Source organism: Phyllobates terribilis, unplaced genomic scaffold (genome assembly GCF_046119375.1).
Source record: "Phyllobates terribilis strain yellow unplaced genomic scaffold, ASM4611937v1 Scaffold_5__5_contigs__length_657084704, whole genome shotgun sequence".
NCBI lineage: Eukaryota > Metazoa > Chordata > Amphibia > Anura > Dendrobatidae > Phyllobates > Phyllobates terribilis.
The window spans coordinates 97,265,607-97,284,144 of record NW_027362765.1 but is presented as its reverse complement, the minus strand read 5'-3'; the positions used below and the strand labels follow the sequence as shown (position 1 = coordinate 97,284,144).

At 40.7% G+C, this 18,538-nt stretch overlaps 1 protein-coding gene across 6 annotated transcripts in view; it reads right to left on the bottom strand.

Annotated features, from left to right (window-relative positions):
- AATK (apoptosis associated tyrosine kinase) overlaps positions 1–17,773 on the bottom strand; it is a 195,981-nt gene extending 178,208 nt beyond the window's left edge. For 5 of the 6 annotated variants that reach the window (XM_073682586.1, XM_073682588.1, XM_073682587.1 and 2 more), the window contains exon 1: positions 17,384–17,773. In XM_073682586.1, the coding sequence (XP_073538687.1) occupies positions 17,384–17,459 (76 nt within the window). In that variant the 5' untranslated portion in view covers positions 17,460–17,773. Of the gene's footprint in view, positions 1–16,964; positions 17,264–17,383 lie in introns of those variants that run through there. The other variant, XM_073682591.1, reaches the window with a different exon arrangement.
- Between the last annotated feature and the right edge of the window lie 765 nt (positions 17,774–18,538).

The following is an 18,538-nucleotide window of genomic DNA, read 5'->3' as shown; positions in this document are numbered from 1 at the left end:
TTGGGGCACCATGTTTCTCCTAACAGTATTGAGGGCACCACAGCTCTGCTCAGTGTTGGGGCACCATGTTTCTCCTAACAGTATTGGGGGCACCACAGCTCTGCTCAGAGTTGAGGCACCATGTCTCTCCTAACAGTATCGGGGGCACCACAGCTCTGCTCAGTATTGGGGCATCATGGCACTTCTAACAGTACTTGGGGCACCACAGCTCTGTCCAGTGTTGGGGCACCATATCTCTGCTAACAGCATTGTGGTCACCACAGCTCTGCTCAGTATTGGGGCACCATGGCACTGCTAACAGTATTGGGGGCACCACATGTCTTCTAATATTATTAGGCTTACACTAATGGGGGCAGCTCACATTCTCTATACTTGTTGTCATTTTTCTTTCTATAAAAATTTTCTTTGATGATCTGACCCTTTAAGAAATCCTGTACATAATAACAGGGCATAATGACACCCTAAATACAAGTGGGAAAATACATTAATGCAATGTACAGGAGAACGCCTGCTTTACAAATATATTTTCCAAAGTATTTCAGGAACACAATGGTACGTATTCATCCCGTAAGGAGGTAGGAAAACAAGACCCGACAATAACCATAAATTGCTACTTAATGGTGCCAGAAAATATGGACGCCATTGTCCCAAAAGCTTGCGAGTGCACTTCTCCTTACAAGCCATTAAATGTATCAATTTTACATCAATGCTTTTCCGCTCAGAAGTGGATGAAAGCTTTCTGTACAGCAAACTGTAAGGGGCGAGGACACCGAACCTCTAGGGTGCTGCACACCGTCCGACTAAGTGCTCACGTGTCTGATCCAACTTGAACTTTCCATGGGATTTCATTATAAATAACCTGGGCATATGAAACCAGATAAACAATCCAATGGCCTTAAAAGGGAAGTAACAGTCAATAGCATATTTAAGATAGGAAAATATTACTCCGGTGGGGTAACACAAAGTTTGTGGGCCCCAATGCAAAATCTGTAACAGACCCCCCCCCCCAACTACCATGTGCCATTTATAATTCCGGTGGCAGCGGACTCTTGCACCTCCTCATATATCGGGTCCAGGAGGTGACTTGTGCATCCACTACAACTATACCGTCGAGGTTGCCTTCATATTTTACTTGGGTCCCATATCCTGCCCTAACCACAAAGACCACCTCAATGAGAAGCTCTATGGTATGGCGCATAGCGCATGCGCTCTGCTACACTATTCAAGTCTACTGTCTCCATTGTCGTGAACTTATATGAGGAGACTATTGGGGACGTAAACCCAGAGGAGAACTGGTGACACAAAATCATTTATTCTGGCCATCGGTTATTACCTATGGAATAAATATTTATTCTCTTCACGACAACCACCATACAATACTATGTAACGGGTGGACACTGAGTAAGAGGCGTCTATGAGGGGTCTATGAGCCCACAACCCTAATGGAGGTAGCATCCCATTGAGAATGAATACAGTGGAAGTGCGCATACCCTACGTCTGCTCCATTCAGACCGGTCTCTTCTGAGCCCCGTTCATGGGATCATTGTGGGTCCAAGCAGGTGGACCCCCACCAATGAAGAAGTCATCTCCTTGGTACAACACTTTAGCATCCTGGGTTAATAGGCTATCCAGGCCACTGATTGGGGCCCAGGTACAACTCCCCACTCAGCCACTGTGTAGCTGCACAAGCTATATGTCCAAACCCTGTACTTAATATCTACTGAAAACCCCCATCGCCACCATATTTGTACTTCTATGAATCCTACCCTATGGCCGAGCTTCAAAGGAGACCGGTAATCTCAATATATACTGCAATACTAAAGTGATGAAGTACATTGTGCAAGTGATCAAACGATCGCAGATTCACGTTCCCTATGGGGACTAAAAAGGTAATTAAAAATATTTTTAAAAAATGTAAAAAAAAAAAAAAAGTGAAAATGTAAAAGTTTGAATCACATCTGTTTCACTATACAAATATAAAGTAATTAAAAAAATAAACATAATTGCTATCATCGGCACATCTGCAAAAGTTTGATCATGATATCAAATTATTTAACCTATACACAAAATATCTAAACACCATAGTTGCTTTTTCTCTGTTACCGCACCTCCCCCAAAAATGTAATAAAAAGCGATAAAACATGGTATGTATCCCAAAATGATATCCATAAAAACTAAAGTTCAGAGCACAAAAAACAAGCCCTCACAAGACTGCATCAATGTAGAAATAAAAAAAGTTATGGCTCTCACAATATAGCGACACAAATCAATTTTTTTTTATACAGACTTCAGAATGATAAAAATACCGTACTAATCATGAACGCCGTAAACTCAAAACCAAAACAGTGGTGAAATTGCATTGAAATTTCTTTTTTTATTTCACTATTTCACTGCACTTAGATTTTTCTTCTGATTTTTCACTACTTTAGGCCCCCTTCACATGTCCGTGTTTGCAGTACGCGTGGCATCCATTTTTTTCATAGATGCCAAATTTACCCATTATAATCTTTGTTTCTGTGAACATGTCCGTGTGTTTGCACGGACTGTGCGTCTGTGCAAACCACACGGAAACATGTCCATTTTTTACCAGTAGCACAGATGACAGGAGGCAATACAAATCTATGTCTATGGGTTGGTGTAAAACGTACAGCACACAGATGGCAACCGTGTGTCACCCGTGTGCTGTATGTGTTTAACATTGCAAAGTATAAAAAAAAAACTTTGGAATTGATTTTTATACTGGATAAAATGGATGGCACACTGATGGCACACTGATCCAAAACACTGATGTCACCGGTACCGTTTATTCCAGTACCGGTATTATACGGACATATGAAGGGGGCTTATATGGTAAAGTGAAAAGTGTTATTCAAAACTGAAAGTAGTCCAGCAAAAATCAAACCCTCATAAGGCTATGTCGTCAGAAAAATAAAAAAGTTGTGACTCTTGGAAGGGGAGTATAAAAACCGAAAGCACAGACAAAAAAAAATGGTTGCAGCAGAAAGGGGTTAAGGAAGAATTTCAGCCAAAAATCATAACAAATCCTGCTAAATGTTAGGTTACCACCACCAATTGCCAGAATAGGGATCCCGATACTATTTCCTCACTCACAAGGCCTAGGTCTAGGTGGAATTTAAGCAGAACAGAACATGGTGGAACATGCGCAATGCCACTCCATCCAAAGTCTATCACACTGACGGAAACAGCCATCGGTCTAGCAGTGAATAGGTGCTTCATGGTTCTGACCTCTAAATATTTCCTAACTTTGATACTTAGCTCTTCCCATGGATCAGGAATACATCCAAATCACCCAACTTTCTTAGAGTGGATTCAGATGTTCCGTTGTTTTACGCCATGTACAAATCTGCCGCAAAATCTTGAATTTAGATGAAGATATGCCCAAAAAGTGTAATCTCTGTCAATTCAGCAGTGAATCTGCATGAAAATCGGTTATTCCCAGCTTCATAGATTGATATTGTAAGACAATGCATGTAAAAAAAACACTTTTTGCAATTAACTGGATGGTAATATTTGCAGGCGTTTTTGAGATATTAACACTTTTCTTTTAATTTGTTTACACATCGTTGCCTAGGAGACTGACCACCGCTGCTGTCTTGCTTGTAAGCACTATGCTGAAACCGGCCAGGATTAGGAGGTAACAGCGCGCTCCAGCGATCCTGGCAAACTTCAAAATGAAGCTGAATAGAAAAGAGCTTGTAAGCACTGCGCATGTAACAGCCGTGGTCAGTCTCTAAGCGGCAAGGAGCTGTAAACATGAGAAAAGTGTAATATCTCAAGAACCGCTTAAAATTTTAATAAGCAGTAAATTGCAAAATTGTTTGTATTTAGAAACATCTGACAATACCCATTTATGAAATTGGGAATAGCCCCATAAATTGAGGATTTTTTGGCCATGGTGCAAAGTTACTCTACATGGGACTCCGCCATTATGCTACATGCACACAGGGAGAATTAGTTTGGGATTTTCCTTGCGGATTTTGTGATGGAAATCGACAGCGTAGTGGAGTACTTGCAAAGTAGATGAAATCTCTCCAAATCTCTGTGGAGATTTCCACACGGAAATTGACATGTGGTGTGGACTTGCATTGTAGATTTAACCTACTTCAATATTAAATAATTTATATCTCTTGGCCAATCAATTGCTGGGACCCACCAATCCTGAGAAGAGGTCCCATATTTTCAGTGGGGATTTGACCACCAGCTGCTGCTGTCGGCTGTATACGGGAGAAGGGGTATATTTTGGATTATTTTTCCATTTTATATTCTACAGACCTGGATTATAATCTTGTTATATTTGGTACGAAGTGTCCATGGTAAAATCCATGGGGAGATTTATGTATTTTTTTATTAAACTGTCTAAAAGAAAAATTATTTTTGTTGCCAAGGTCGGCATCAGCACTTGGTGATTTCTGCCGAGTACCGGGCCCACGGCAACAGTAGGGCCCACTCTGCCCTATTACTCTGGACGTGCACACTGCTTGTATGGAGTGAGCTCAGGAGCTAAATCTTTTCCACACAGTGCGGGAACCAGCAGTCGTATACAGTTGGCACCTGAGTTTAAATGTTGAAATCAGAGCTAAGTCTGATCACTGCAGTTTAACCTCTTAGATGTTGCTGTTAGCTACCCGATACCATGATTGCAGGCTGGCAATAGCAATGTCATGGCAGCCGGGGAGCCTCAGCCAACTAAAGACCCCCAATGGCTCACATGTATGTACACTTGTGAAGAGGCTACATAGGAGATTGGTAATTTTACAATGCACTGTTAGGCTATGTGCCCACAATGCAGAAATGAAGCAGACATTTTCCTGAGCATTTCTGCATGTCCTTGGCAGAAAAAATGCGTGTAGATTTTACATGCGTTTTTTTATGCGTTTTTGAAGCGTTTTTACTTGCGGATTTGACATGCATTTTTCCAATGCATTGTGTAGGCAAATCCGCATGCGGAAACGCACAAGAAATGGTCATGCTGCGTTTTTTTCCGCACCTAAAATCCGCGCAGAAACAATCCTGACCATGCGCACAGAACTTGCAAAATGTCATAGGAAGTCATGGGATAAGATGTGCAATGCGTTTCTGCTGCATTTCCGCACGGAAAAAAACGCACAAAAAACGCACCAAATCTACATCGTGTGCACATAGCCTTTTGTTACAGTATTACAGTGTATTGTACAAGTGATCAATGTAAAGGAGAATTAGAAAATGTAAAAAAACTAAGCATAAAATAAAAATAATGATTTTATATATATATATATATATGACGCGCCCCTGGGCCTGTGTCGCGCTGCGTTGCGCACGCGGGAGCTTACCCGGAGCCGGATCTCTTGAGGGTTGTAGTCTCGTGGCGGGGATCCGGTCCGTGCCCAGGGAGTCAGACTAAGTGGCGCTGTATTAGCGGTAGATGTTGGACGACTACGCCACCCGTTGAGTACAGCTAAGGAGCTGCTGCTGCAGGGCAGACCGCTGAGGCCGGTGGTAGGATTGTGCAGCGTGATAGTATAACCCCCAACGGGAGGGGTATGGCCTCAGGGCAGCCGACGTGGATGATGGGGGTAGCAGGAACCACTCGGAGACGGTACGGTGTAGTTCAGGGTCTTTACTGGTGACAAAGATAGACCCTCCCGGAGTACTGGCTAGCGATTGGGGCCTGGTCAGTCCTTGAGCAGATGGGATCTCCCCTGGCCAGGCGGAGTTGTAGGCCTCCCAAACTAACTGTACTCTTCTGGCTACCTTGCTAGAGGCGGGTAAAAGTAGCCCACGTCCCTGAGTGTGCCGTGTGGTGCTCACCCGTATGGCCGGTGACTCGGGGCCTTCTAGTAGCTTCCGCTCCACGACGGCGGTGCTGGTCCCATGCGTGTGACCGTGCCTTCGGGTTTCTTGGCCAGAGGACCTGGAATCCCCTGCCTGACGGATTCTGCTGCTGGGTAGGAGTTAGTCCCCACAGCCTCGGACTCCGGGTCCGGTAAGAAATCTTCTCAGTCAGGGCGAGCTCTGCAGCTGCCAGCCCCTGACTCCTTGTAACACTGCTCCCACAGAGCTCCTGATGTTCTGTTCCTATATTTGCTTCTTTACTCTGTCTCTACTTCTTCTCTACTCACTAACCCTGCCTCAGCCCCAGGTTTATATAGGGGAAGTCCTTCCCCTCCCAGGACTGGGCAGGAGGTGTGGCATGCATAGGATTCCTGACCAAGAGACCTCCCACCTGCTCTCAGACATAACATTGCCGTTACTGTGGAAACCAGACCCCTGGGGTGCCACATATATATGTGCTTGTGTATATATATATATATATATATATATATATATATATATATATATATATATATATAATACATATATAATAATATATATATTATATCATATGTATATATATATATATACCGGTATATAATATATATAAATATATATATATATGTATGTATATATATATATATATATATATATATATATATATATATATATAAAATGTAATATGAAATGAAAAAAATGTAACATATTGGTATGTCGGTGTGCCTAGCTAATAAAAATATAATATACAGTAACTTCCGAAATGAAAAAATGAAAAAAATTTTTGCTTCCTAAAAAATGGAATAAAAAGAGATCAAATTCTTGTATGGACTCTTAAAATGATAAAAAAAACTACACTACAGCTTGTTTTACAGAAAAACAAACCTTCCTTGACACAACGCTATTAACCAAAACATAAAAATCCTATAGCTCTTGGAGTCAGCCATATTTGTTGCACACAGCAACCAATCACACCACAGCTTTAATTTCTTACAGTACTCTTGAAAAATGAAAGTTGAACTCTGATTGTTTGCTATGAGCAACAAAGACAGTTTTTCTTTTAGACAGTGGGCCTCATTTAGAAAAACCTGTTTTTGTTACCATGTCACCAATCAGAGCTCAGCTTTCATTCTTAAAACAGCTATAGAAAAATGAAAGTTGCGCTGCGATTGGTTGTTATTAGAAACAAACACCTTTAAAATAGAAATAGCAAAAACTACAGCTCATTTTTCAGAAAAACAAGCCCTGATACAACTCTATCGACCAAAAATGTTAAAAAAAAGTTATAGCTGTGTTTGTTTCCCAACTCTGATCAGTTGCTAGATAGTAGACCTTGTTTATCAAAACCTGTCCTTGTTACCCTTAGCGACTAAATCGGACCAATCAGAGTTCAGCTTTCATTTTTTAAACAGCTGTAGAAAAATGAAAGCTGTGCTGTGATGGGTTGCTATGGGCAACAAACATAGTTTTTATTTTAGACCTCTTCTCCTAAATCTATGAACCCACAGGCACTACAGAGTTCAATTCTCTCTGAGACATGTCTCGTGTGTCCGGGATTAGGAAATGCCCCCTGACCCGCCTGTTTCCTCGTTCACTGGCGCCTATTAATAGAAGCACAGGCAGACACTTCCAGGGCGGATGTTTATCTGACAAGCCTGGCGGCTTCTGGGCTTAAGAGCAGTAACACCGTGAGGTGCCGAGTCAAACGAGGGCCTGCAGTCATGTGCAAAAGTAAATGTAGCAAAGGGTTAAATGCTTTATATGTGTGGGCCCTTTAACAGGGGCATCAACATGGTTCACCCTAGTGCTTTAAGGAGAATCAGAGAGTTCAAAGGAAGAAATCTTATAATTGCTTAGAACTTTCGGGGTGTCGGGTAGACCCCCTATTTTAAGGAGGATAAGCTTAGACTGCAGGTGGGTGAGGTACAGGTTACACATGGGTTACAGCTCACCTATGTACACTGGCGGACACAGACGTAAGAGGGCCCCTGTGCAAGAACAATATATGGGACCTTTGTAGTCCAAGGGCCCATCAAAATGCACAATTGCACCTGCTTTGGAGGTGAAAATGGGTCCCCTCACCCCCGTTTTTTTATCAGTCGGTGCTGGGTAGGCTTTCTTCTTCCCATCTATGGTGCCACCTCCACATCACCTTTACTACAGGGGCCCCAAAATTTAATGAAAGTCCGTCTACTGCATGGCGAGAATATAAATAACTCAACACAACTAATATAACAAGTGGTTTCTCCAAATGTAACACAAAATGCAACTTTTATTGATTAGTGCAGTCTCCTAATTATTCACACCACTATGACAAGCATCTCTAGTACTTTGTAGAGCTCCTCTGGCTGTTATGACCTGCTGCAAATGTGATTCTGGCAGCGTTTCTGAGGAATCTAAGCCCATTCCTCATGGACAATGGCCTCCAGGTCACTAATATTCTTGGGTTGAAAGTGATCCCAACAGTGAAGAGAAGAGATCCCTGTCTGTACAAACAAGGAAAAGGATACAAGATATAAAGACAGTGAATGCTCCTAAAGTTGTAATCATACCGTATTTTTCGGAGTATAAAATACACTTTTTCCCCCAAAATTTTTGGGGAAAATGGGGGTGCATCTTATAATTCAAATGTAGCTAACCAGCTGCGGTGGAACGGGGTCCCAGGGTCACTGCTGCAGGAAGCTGGCAGAGCGTGGCAGGAGTGGGAATGATACTGTGGGTCCCAGGCTGGTAGGGGGGGTGTTCGGCAGTGCGGCGACTCCACCGACATTTTGTGAAAGCCCTGAGGTTCTGCATTTTTCATGGTTTTCAATGAGTTGGACTTCGGGAAAATGTCCGCCATAGGCGGCACATGCGCAGATTGAGGGTTCGGGAGACGAGATCTCGGTGCCAAGATTTCAATCTGTGCATTCGCCGCCTCCAGCGGCCATTTTACCGAAGTCCACCGCATTGAAAACCATGGAAAATGCGGGAGCTCAGGGCTTTCACAAAATGACAGTGGAGCACCTGCACCGCCAAGCACCACCGAGCACCCCCTCCTACCAACCTTGGGCCCACAGCATTGCCCCACTCCTGCCTCCACCGAACAATGCCTCCTACCAGTCTGGGACCTGCAGCATTGCCCCACTAGCTTCCTGCAGCAGCGACCCCGCCTCCCTGCTCCACCGCCGCCACACCCCATGTAAGCTACTGTAAAAGCAGACCATAAGACACACCACCATTTTATTAAAAAATGTTTTTTTCCTATTTTCCTCCCAAAATTTGGGGTGTGTCTTATAATCCGATGCATTTTATAATCCACAAAATACGGTAATTAACAGGTTCAAAGTTATAGGAATCCTGGCTCCACTACATGGACTTGGTAGAAGAAAGGTATCACTCACCGCCACCACATTCCTGAGGAGGCACGTGGTCAAAGACCCTCAAAGGACAGCAAAAGACCTGCAGCTAGATTTGGCTGCAGCAAGCACTAAGGTTTCAGTTTGTACAGTAAGGTGCATACTAAACACTGAAGATCTCCATGCCCAAAGTCATCATCACCTCTTCTGACCCAAAAGCATAAGAAAAGTCTGCTACAATATGATCAAATCCAAAAAATAGGCTACAAAAGTATTATGATTTTGTTCTGTGCAGCGATTAAACAAAACTGGAACTTTTCAGGCTTATGGATCAATGGTATGTCTGTAGGAGAAAGAGTAAAGCACATGCTGAAAAGAACACCCTGCTTACAGTAAAGCATGGCGATGGCTCACGGATGCCTACAGTGAAGCATGGTGGTGACTCAGTGATGCCAACAGTGAGCCGTGGTAGTGGTTCGGTTATGCCTATAGTGAAGCACAGCTGTAGCTCAGTGATACCTACAGGAAAGATGTCGGTGGATCGGTGATGTCTCCAGTGAAGCATGCCAGTGGATTGTGGATGTCAAAAGTGAAGCATGGCGGTGGCTTGGTGATGCCTACAGTGAAGGATAGTGGTGGCTCAGTGATATCTACAGTGAAGTATGTCAGTGGCTCAGTGATGCCTGCAGTAAAGAATGGCGGTGGCTCAGTGATAGTCTGGGGCTGCTTTGCTTCCTTTAGCACTGGAAACTTGTGGATGGCAATATGAATTTGATCAAGTAATCCTAGGAGAATCATAGCTGAAGCTTAAGCGTCATTGGACTTTTCAACAGGATAGTGATCCTAAACATACGTCAAAGTCAGCCAAGGTTTGGATTCAGAAGTTCTGGGAGATTCTAATGTGTCAGTCCTAGTCTTTTGTTTTGAACCCCATAGAAATTTTTTGGTGGGATTTGAAGAAGGCAGTAGCAGCAAACCCAAGAATATCAGTGACCTGGAGGCAATTGTCAATGAAGAATGGCCTAAGAACCCTCAGGAACGCTGCCAGAAGCTGGTATCTGGCTATGCATCATGGTTGCAGCAGGTCATTATAGCCAGAGGGGCTCTACTGAGTACTACAGATGCTTGTCATGGAGGGATGAATAATTCGGAGACTGCAGTAGTCAGTAAAAGTGGCATTTTGTGCTGAATAGGAGAAACCACTTGTTATATTAGTTGTGTTCAGATATTTACATTGTTCTTGTTTGATTAGTTTATTGCAAACAGCAGAAAGGTTGTAAGTTTTGTTAAAAAGCTGAATTTACAAAAAGGGTGAATAATTTTGATTGCAACTATACATTATATAGATAGTAGTATCACTACATTATGTACATGGCAGTACAATTTCATTATATTCATGGCATTATGACTACATTATATACAGTACATGCCAGTATAACTATGTTATATACATGGTAGTATGACTATGCTATATTGCTACATGCATGGCAGTATATGTAAAAGATATACATGGCAATATGATTATAATATATATGACAGTATAGCTACATTATATACATGGTGGTATTATTACATTATATACATGGCAGTGTAGTAAACAGTGTATAAAGACCAGTATAACTGCACTATATACAGTCATGGCCAAAAGTATTGAGAATGAGACAAATAGTAATTTTTCCAAAGTTTACTGCTTCATTTTTTGTAATGGCAATTTGCATATACTCCTGAATGTCAAAGAGTGATCAGCTTAACAGCAATTACTGTACTTGCAAAGTCAATATTTGCCCAGAAAATGTACTTTAACCCCCAAAACACATTTCAACATCATTGCAGTCCTGCCTTAAAAGGAGCAGCTAACATCGTTTTAGTGATTGATCCATTAACACAGGTGTGGGTGTTGATGAGGACAGGGCTGGCGATCAATCAGTCATGATTAAGTAAGAATGACATCACTGGACACTTTAAAAGGAGGCTGGTTCTTGGTATCATTGTTTCTCCTCAGTTAACCATGGTTATCTCTAAAGAAACACGTGCAGCCATCATTGCACTGCACAAAAATGGCCTAACAGGGAAGAGTATCGCAGCTACAAAGATTGCACCTCAGTCAACAATCTATCGCATCATCAAGAACTTCAAGGAGAGAGCTTCCATTGTTGTCAAAAAGGCTCCAGGGCGCCCAAGAAAGATCAGCAAGCGCCAGGACCGTATCTTAAAACTGTTTCAGCTGCGGGATCGGACTACCAGCAGTGCCGAGCTTGCTCAGGAATGGCAGCAGGCTGGTGTGAGTGCTTCTGCACGCACTGTGAGGCAGAGACTCTTTGAGCAAGGGCTGGTTTCAAGGAGGGCAGCAAAGAAGCCACTTCTCTCCAGAAAAAACATCAGGGACCGACTGATATTCTGCAAAAGGTACAGAGAGTGGACTGCTGAGGACTGGGGCAAAGTCATTTTCTCTGATTAATCCCATTTTCGATTGTTTGGGACATCTGGAAAACAGCTTATTCGGAGAAGAAGAGGTGAGCGCTACCTCCAGTCTTGTCTCATGCCAACTGTAAAGCATCCTGAAACCATTCATGTGTGGGGTTGCTTCTCAGCCAAGGGAATCGGCTCTCTCACAGTCTTGCCTAAAAACACAGCCATGAATAAAGAATGGTACCAGAATGTCCTCCAAGAGCAACTTCTCCCAACCGTCCAAGAGCAGTTTGGCGCCCAACAATGCCTTTTCCAGCATGATGGAGCACCTTGCCATAAAGCAAAGGTGATAACTAAATGGCTCATGGAACAAAACATAGAGATTTTGGGTCCATGGCCTGGAAACTCCCCAGATCTTAATCCCATTGAGAACTTGTGGTCAATCATCAAGAGACGGGTGGACAAACAAAAACCAACAAATTCTGGCAAAATGCAAGCATTGATTATGCAAGAATGGACTGCTATCAGTCAGGATTTGGTCCAAAAGTTGATTGAGAGCATGCCAGGGAGAATTACAGAGGTCTTGAAGAAGAAGGGGCAACACTGCAAATATTGACTTGCTGCATTAACTCATTCTAACTGTCAATATAACCTATTGGTACTCATAATATGATTGCAATTATATTTCTGTATGTGATATAAACATCAGACAAACACTAATAAAAACCAGAGGCCAGCAGATCATGTGAAAATATAATTTTGGTGTCATTCTCAAAACTTTTGGCCATGACTGTACATGGCAGTATAGCTACATGATATGCATGGGGGTAAATGTACATTATATATATGGCAGTATACTATGTTATATACAAGGCAGTATAATTACACTATATACTTGGAAGTATGACTATATTATATAGATGGCAGTAGTATTGCTTACACTTTATACATGGCATTATGATTATATTATATACATGCCGGTATAACTACATTATACACATGCCAGTATGTGTACATTATATACATGGCAGTATTACTATATTATATACATGGCAGTATAGCTACATGATATACATGGTGGTATATGTACATTATATACATGGCAGTATACTACGCTATATACATGGCAGTATAACAACATGATATACATGGTGGTATATGTACATTATATACATGGCAATATACTACACTATATACATGGCAGTATAACTACATGATATACATGGTGGTTATATGTGCATTATATACATTGCAGTATGACTATATTATATACCTGGCAGTATTGCTACATGATATATATGGCATTTTGATAACATTATATACATTGCAGTATAACTACATGATATACACGGCAGTATAGCTACATGATATACATGGCTGTATAACTACATTATACACATGGCAGGATATGTACTTTATATACATGACAGTATGACTATATTTAATACCTGGCAGTATTGCTACATGATATACATGCTGGTATACGTACATTATATACATGGCAGTATACTACGCTATATACATGGAAGTATGACTATATTTAATACCTGGCAGTATTGCTACATGATATACATGCTGGTATACGTACATTATATACATGGCAGTATACTACGCTATATACATGGAAGTATGACTATATTATATACATCGCAGTATAGCTACATGATATACATGCTGGTATATGTACATTATATACATGGCAGTATACTACGCTATATACATGGAAGTATGACTATATTATATACATCGCAGTATAGCTACCTGATATACATGCTGGTATATGTACATTATATACATGGCAGTATACTACGCTATATACATGGAAGTATGACTATATTATATACATCGCAGTATAGCTACATGATATACATGCTGGTATATGTACATTATATACATGGCAGTATACTACGCTATATACATGGAAGTATGACTATATTATATACATCGCAGTATAGCTACCTGATATACATGCTGGTATATGTACATTATATACATGGCAGTATACTACGCTATATACATGGCAGTATAACTAGACTATACACTTGGAAGTATGACTATATTATATACATGGCAGTATAGCTACATGATATACATGCTGGTATACGTACATTATATACATGGCAGTATACTACGCTATATACATGGAAGTATGACTATATTATATACATCGCAGTATAGCTACATGATATACATGCTGGTATATGTACATTATATACATGGCAGTATACTACGCTATATACATGGAAGTATGACTATATTATATACATCGCAGTATAGCTACCTGATATACATGCTGGTATATGTACATTATATACATGGCAGTATACTACGCTATATACATGGAAGTATAACTACACTATACACTTGGAAGTATGACTATATTATATACATGGCAGTATAGCTACATGATATACATGCTGGTATAAGTACATTATATACATGGCAGTATACTACGCTATATACATGGCAGTATGACTATATTATATACATCGCAGTATAGCTACCTGATATACATGGTGGTATACGTACATTATATACATGGCAGTATACTACGCTATACACTTGGAAGTATAACTACACTATACACTTAGAAGTATGACTATATTATATACATGGCAGTATAGCTACATGATATACATGGTGGTATATGTACATTATATACATGGCAGTATACTACGCTATATACATGGCAGTATAACTAGACTATATACTTGGAAGTATGACTATATTATATACATGGCAGTATAGCTACATGATATACATGGTGGTATATGTACATTACATACATGGCAGTATACTACGCTATATACATGGCAGTATAACTAGACTATACACTTGGAAGTATGACTATATTATATACATCGCAGTATAGCTACATGATATACATGCTGGTATACGTACATTATATACATGGCAGTATACTACGCTATATACATGGAAGTATGACTATATTATATACATGGCAGTATAGCTACCTGATATACATGCTGGTATACGTACATTATATACATGGCAGTATACTACGCTATATACATGGAAGTATGACTATATTATATACATCGCAGTATAGCTACATGATATACATGCTGGTATACGTACATTATATACATGGCAGTATACTACGCTATATACATGGAAGTATGACTATATTATATACATGGCAGTATAGCTACCTGATATACATGCTGGTATACGTACATTATATACATGGCAGTATACTACGCTATATACATGGAAGTATGACTATATTATATACATGGCAGTATAGCTACATGATATACATGCTGGTATAAGTACATTATATACATGGCAGTATAACTAGACTATACACTTGGAAGTATGACTATATTATATACATCGCAGTATAGCTACATGATATACATGCTGGTATACGTACATTATATACATGGCAGTATACTACGCTATATACATGGAAGTATGACTATATTATATACATCGCAGTATAGCTACATGATATACATGCTGGTATATGTACATTATATACATGGCAGTATACTACGCTATATACATGGAAGTATGACTATATTATATACATGGCAGTATACTACGCTATATACATGGAAGTATAACTACACTATACACTTGGAAGTATGACTATATTATATACATCGCAGTATAGCTACCTGATATACATGGTGGTATACGTACATTATATACATGGCAGTATACTACGCTATACACTTGGAAGTATAACTACACTATACACTTAGAAGTATGACTATATTATATACATGGCAGTATAGCTACATGATATACATGGTGGTATATGTACATTATATACATGGCAGTATACTACGCTATATACATGGCAGTATAACTAGACTATACACTTGGAAGTATGACTATATTATATACATCGCAGTATAGCTACATGATATACATGGCAGTATACTACGTTATACACTTGGAAGTATAACTACACTATACACTTAGAAGTATGACTATATTATATACATCGCAGTATAGCTACATGATATACATGGTGGTATATGTACATTATATACATGGCAGTATACTACGCTATATACATGGCAGTATAACTAGACTATACACTTGGAAGTATGACTATATTATATACATCGCAGTATAGCTACATTATATACATGGCAGTATAGCTACCTGATATACATGCTGGTATACGTACATTATATACATGGCAGTATACTACGCTATATACATGGAAGTATGACTGTATTATATACATGGCAGTATAGCTACCTGATATACATGCTGGTATAAGTACATTATATACATGGCAGTATACTACGCTATACACTTGGAAGTATAACTACACTATACACTTAGAAGTATGACTATATTATATACATGGCAGTATAGCTACATGATATACATGGTGGTATATGTACATTATATACATGGCAGTATACTACGCTATATACATGGCAGTATAACTAGACTATACACTTGGAAGTATGACTATATTATATACATGGCAGTATAGCTACCTGATATACATGCTGGTATACGTACATTATATACATGGCAGTATACTACGCTATATACATGGAAGTATGACTGTATTATATACATGGCAGTATAGCTACCTGATATACATGCTGGTATAAGTACATTATATACATGGCAGTATACTACGCTATATACATGGAAGTATGACTATATTATATACATGGCAGTATAGCTACCTGATATACATGCTGGTATACGTACATTATATACATGGCAGTATACTACGCTATATACATGGAAGTATGACTATATTATATACATGGCAGTATAGCTACATGATATACATGCTGGTATATGTACATTATATACATGGCAGTATACTACGCTATATACATGGAAGTATGACTATATTATATACATGGCAGTATAGCTACCTGATATACATGCTGGTATAAGTACATTATATACATGGCAGTATACTACGCTATATACATGGAAGTATAACTACACTATACACTTGGAAGTATGACTATATTATATACATGGCAGTATAGCTACATGATATACATGCTGGTATATGTACATTATATACATGGAAGTATAACTACACTATACACTTGGAAGTATGACTATATTATATACATGGCAGTATACTACGCTATATACATGGCAGTATAACTACACTATACACTTGGAAGTATGACTATATTATATACATGGCAGTATAGCTACCTGATATACATGGCAGTATAACTACACTATACACTTGGAAGTATGACTATATTAGACAGCAGTGCTGCAGAACTGTATACCCCAGTGCACATCTCAGCTACATTGTATTCCTCCCAGCACAATATTATTGCCTCCAGTGCTACATTGTATCACAGTAATGTGGAATCAGGACATGACAGTGAGGACTCCAGTGTTTGACTGTACAATGAGGGGGAGGGGAATGATTACCTGGAATTTAGCTGATCCATCATCCATCCATCCTACAGCCCCAGTGAGACACAGCAGAGCTTGCATGTCATCTGTCTGATCCTGGAGCACTCAGCACTTAATCCACATGTAATTGTGCAGCCCACTCTACAATGCCCAGGCCATAGGAAGCCCTCCCCAGCAGCTGCAATAGACTGCAACCCACCACTGGGGGCAATGACTGCAACAACCCTAAAAACAAGCCCAGAACCAGCAGGTACCATCCAGACCTCTGCTCCCCAACCTCACAATCAATCCGCAGAAGGGAGGGTTATGCAGAAGGAGTGGGAGGGGAGTCTGGGAATCTGTCTCCAGAATATCTGGAAGGGGGAGCAAACAAACCAAATTCTAATGCAAAGAAATAGAAGCATATCAAGAAAATAAAGGCTGCTCCAACTTACCAGAGTCAAAGTGGGAGCTAAAGGCAAAGCTGGGGGTGCAAAGGAAAGAGAAGAGCAGTGCAAATATCCATCCCATTGTCAGGCATTGGGCAGGGGGGTAGTCACAGGAATGGGCAGCCCAGGATCAGTGCAGGAAGGATGCTTTGCAGGGCACTGGGGAGGTCTGCAGCAGCTGGCTTGGTCCTATCATCCTTCATCAAGAGGTCCTGGTACCCTCCTCAATGCCTGCTATTGAGGTTGCAATGCAATAAGTAGGGCTGGCTATGCAGAAAATGACAGATGCATAGGGTAGAAGAGCTGTGCCAAGATGCCAGGGAACTGTACCAATGACTTGTGTATCCCTCTCTGCCTCAGATTTGATTCTTAGACTCACACACACACCTACCTAATTCCTCCCATACACATTGCTAGCACAGTGCTCTCCACTGTCCCCCAGCGGCGAAGCCCAGTACTGCAGCTTGTAACTGTAGATCTTTTTTTAGAACTGCACTGAGGGATGTCTGACACCTGCACAAAAATGTCCCTGCTGAAAAAGAAGATGCTAATGAAGATTTGACACCCAGGTAAAAGACATTGCCAGTGCCTTCAGTGTATTTGCACACAGCCATAGTCTCTGTGTCAGCCGCAGAGATGTAGTTGTGATAATAGCAGCAGAGTCCCCATTGCTCCATTGAAATGCATGTCCTACATAGCTGGATTAGTCACTAGTGTGTGCAGTGATTCAGCCCTCCTGTTCACACTGAGAGCAATGATTTCTGTGTATAGTGTAACCCCCACCCCCAACTTCAATGCATTCCAATGGAGAGATGCATCTGCAACACAGCTGTCCCTGCTGCTGCAAACCTGTGTGTAGTCATCTGATGCCACAGTGCACACAGCAGATCCACTGGGTGGAATATGTCATTGCACTGGACCAGAACAGCTTTGACCCACCGAGGCATGGACCCAATAAGACCTCAGAAGGCTCCTGTGGTATCTGGCACCAGAACGTTGAAGTCAAAATGTGATTTATCAGGTCAGGCCGCCTTCTTCCATTGCACCATGGTCCAGTTCTGGTGCTCATGTGCCCATTGTAGGAGATTTCAGTGGTGATAAGGGGTAGGCATGGACTACATAGCCATATACACAGCAAGCTGCAATGCTCTGTGTTCTGAT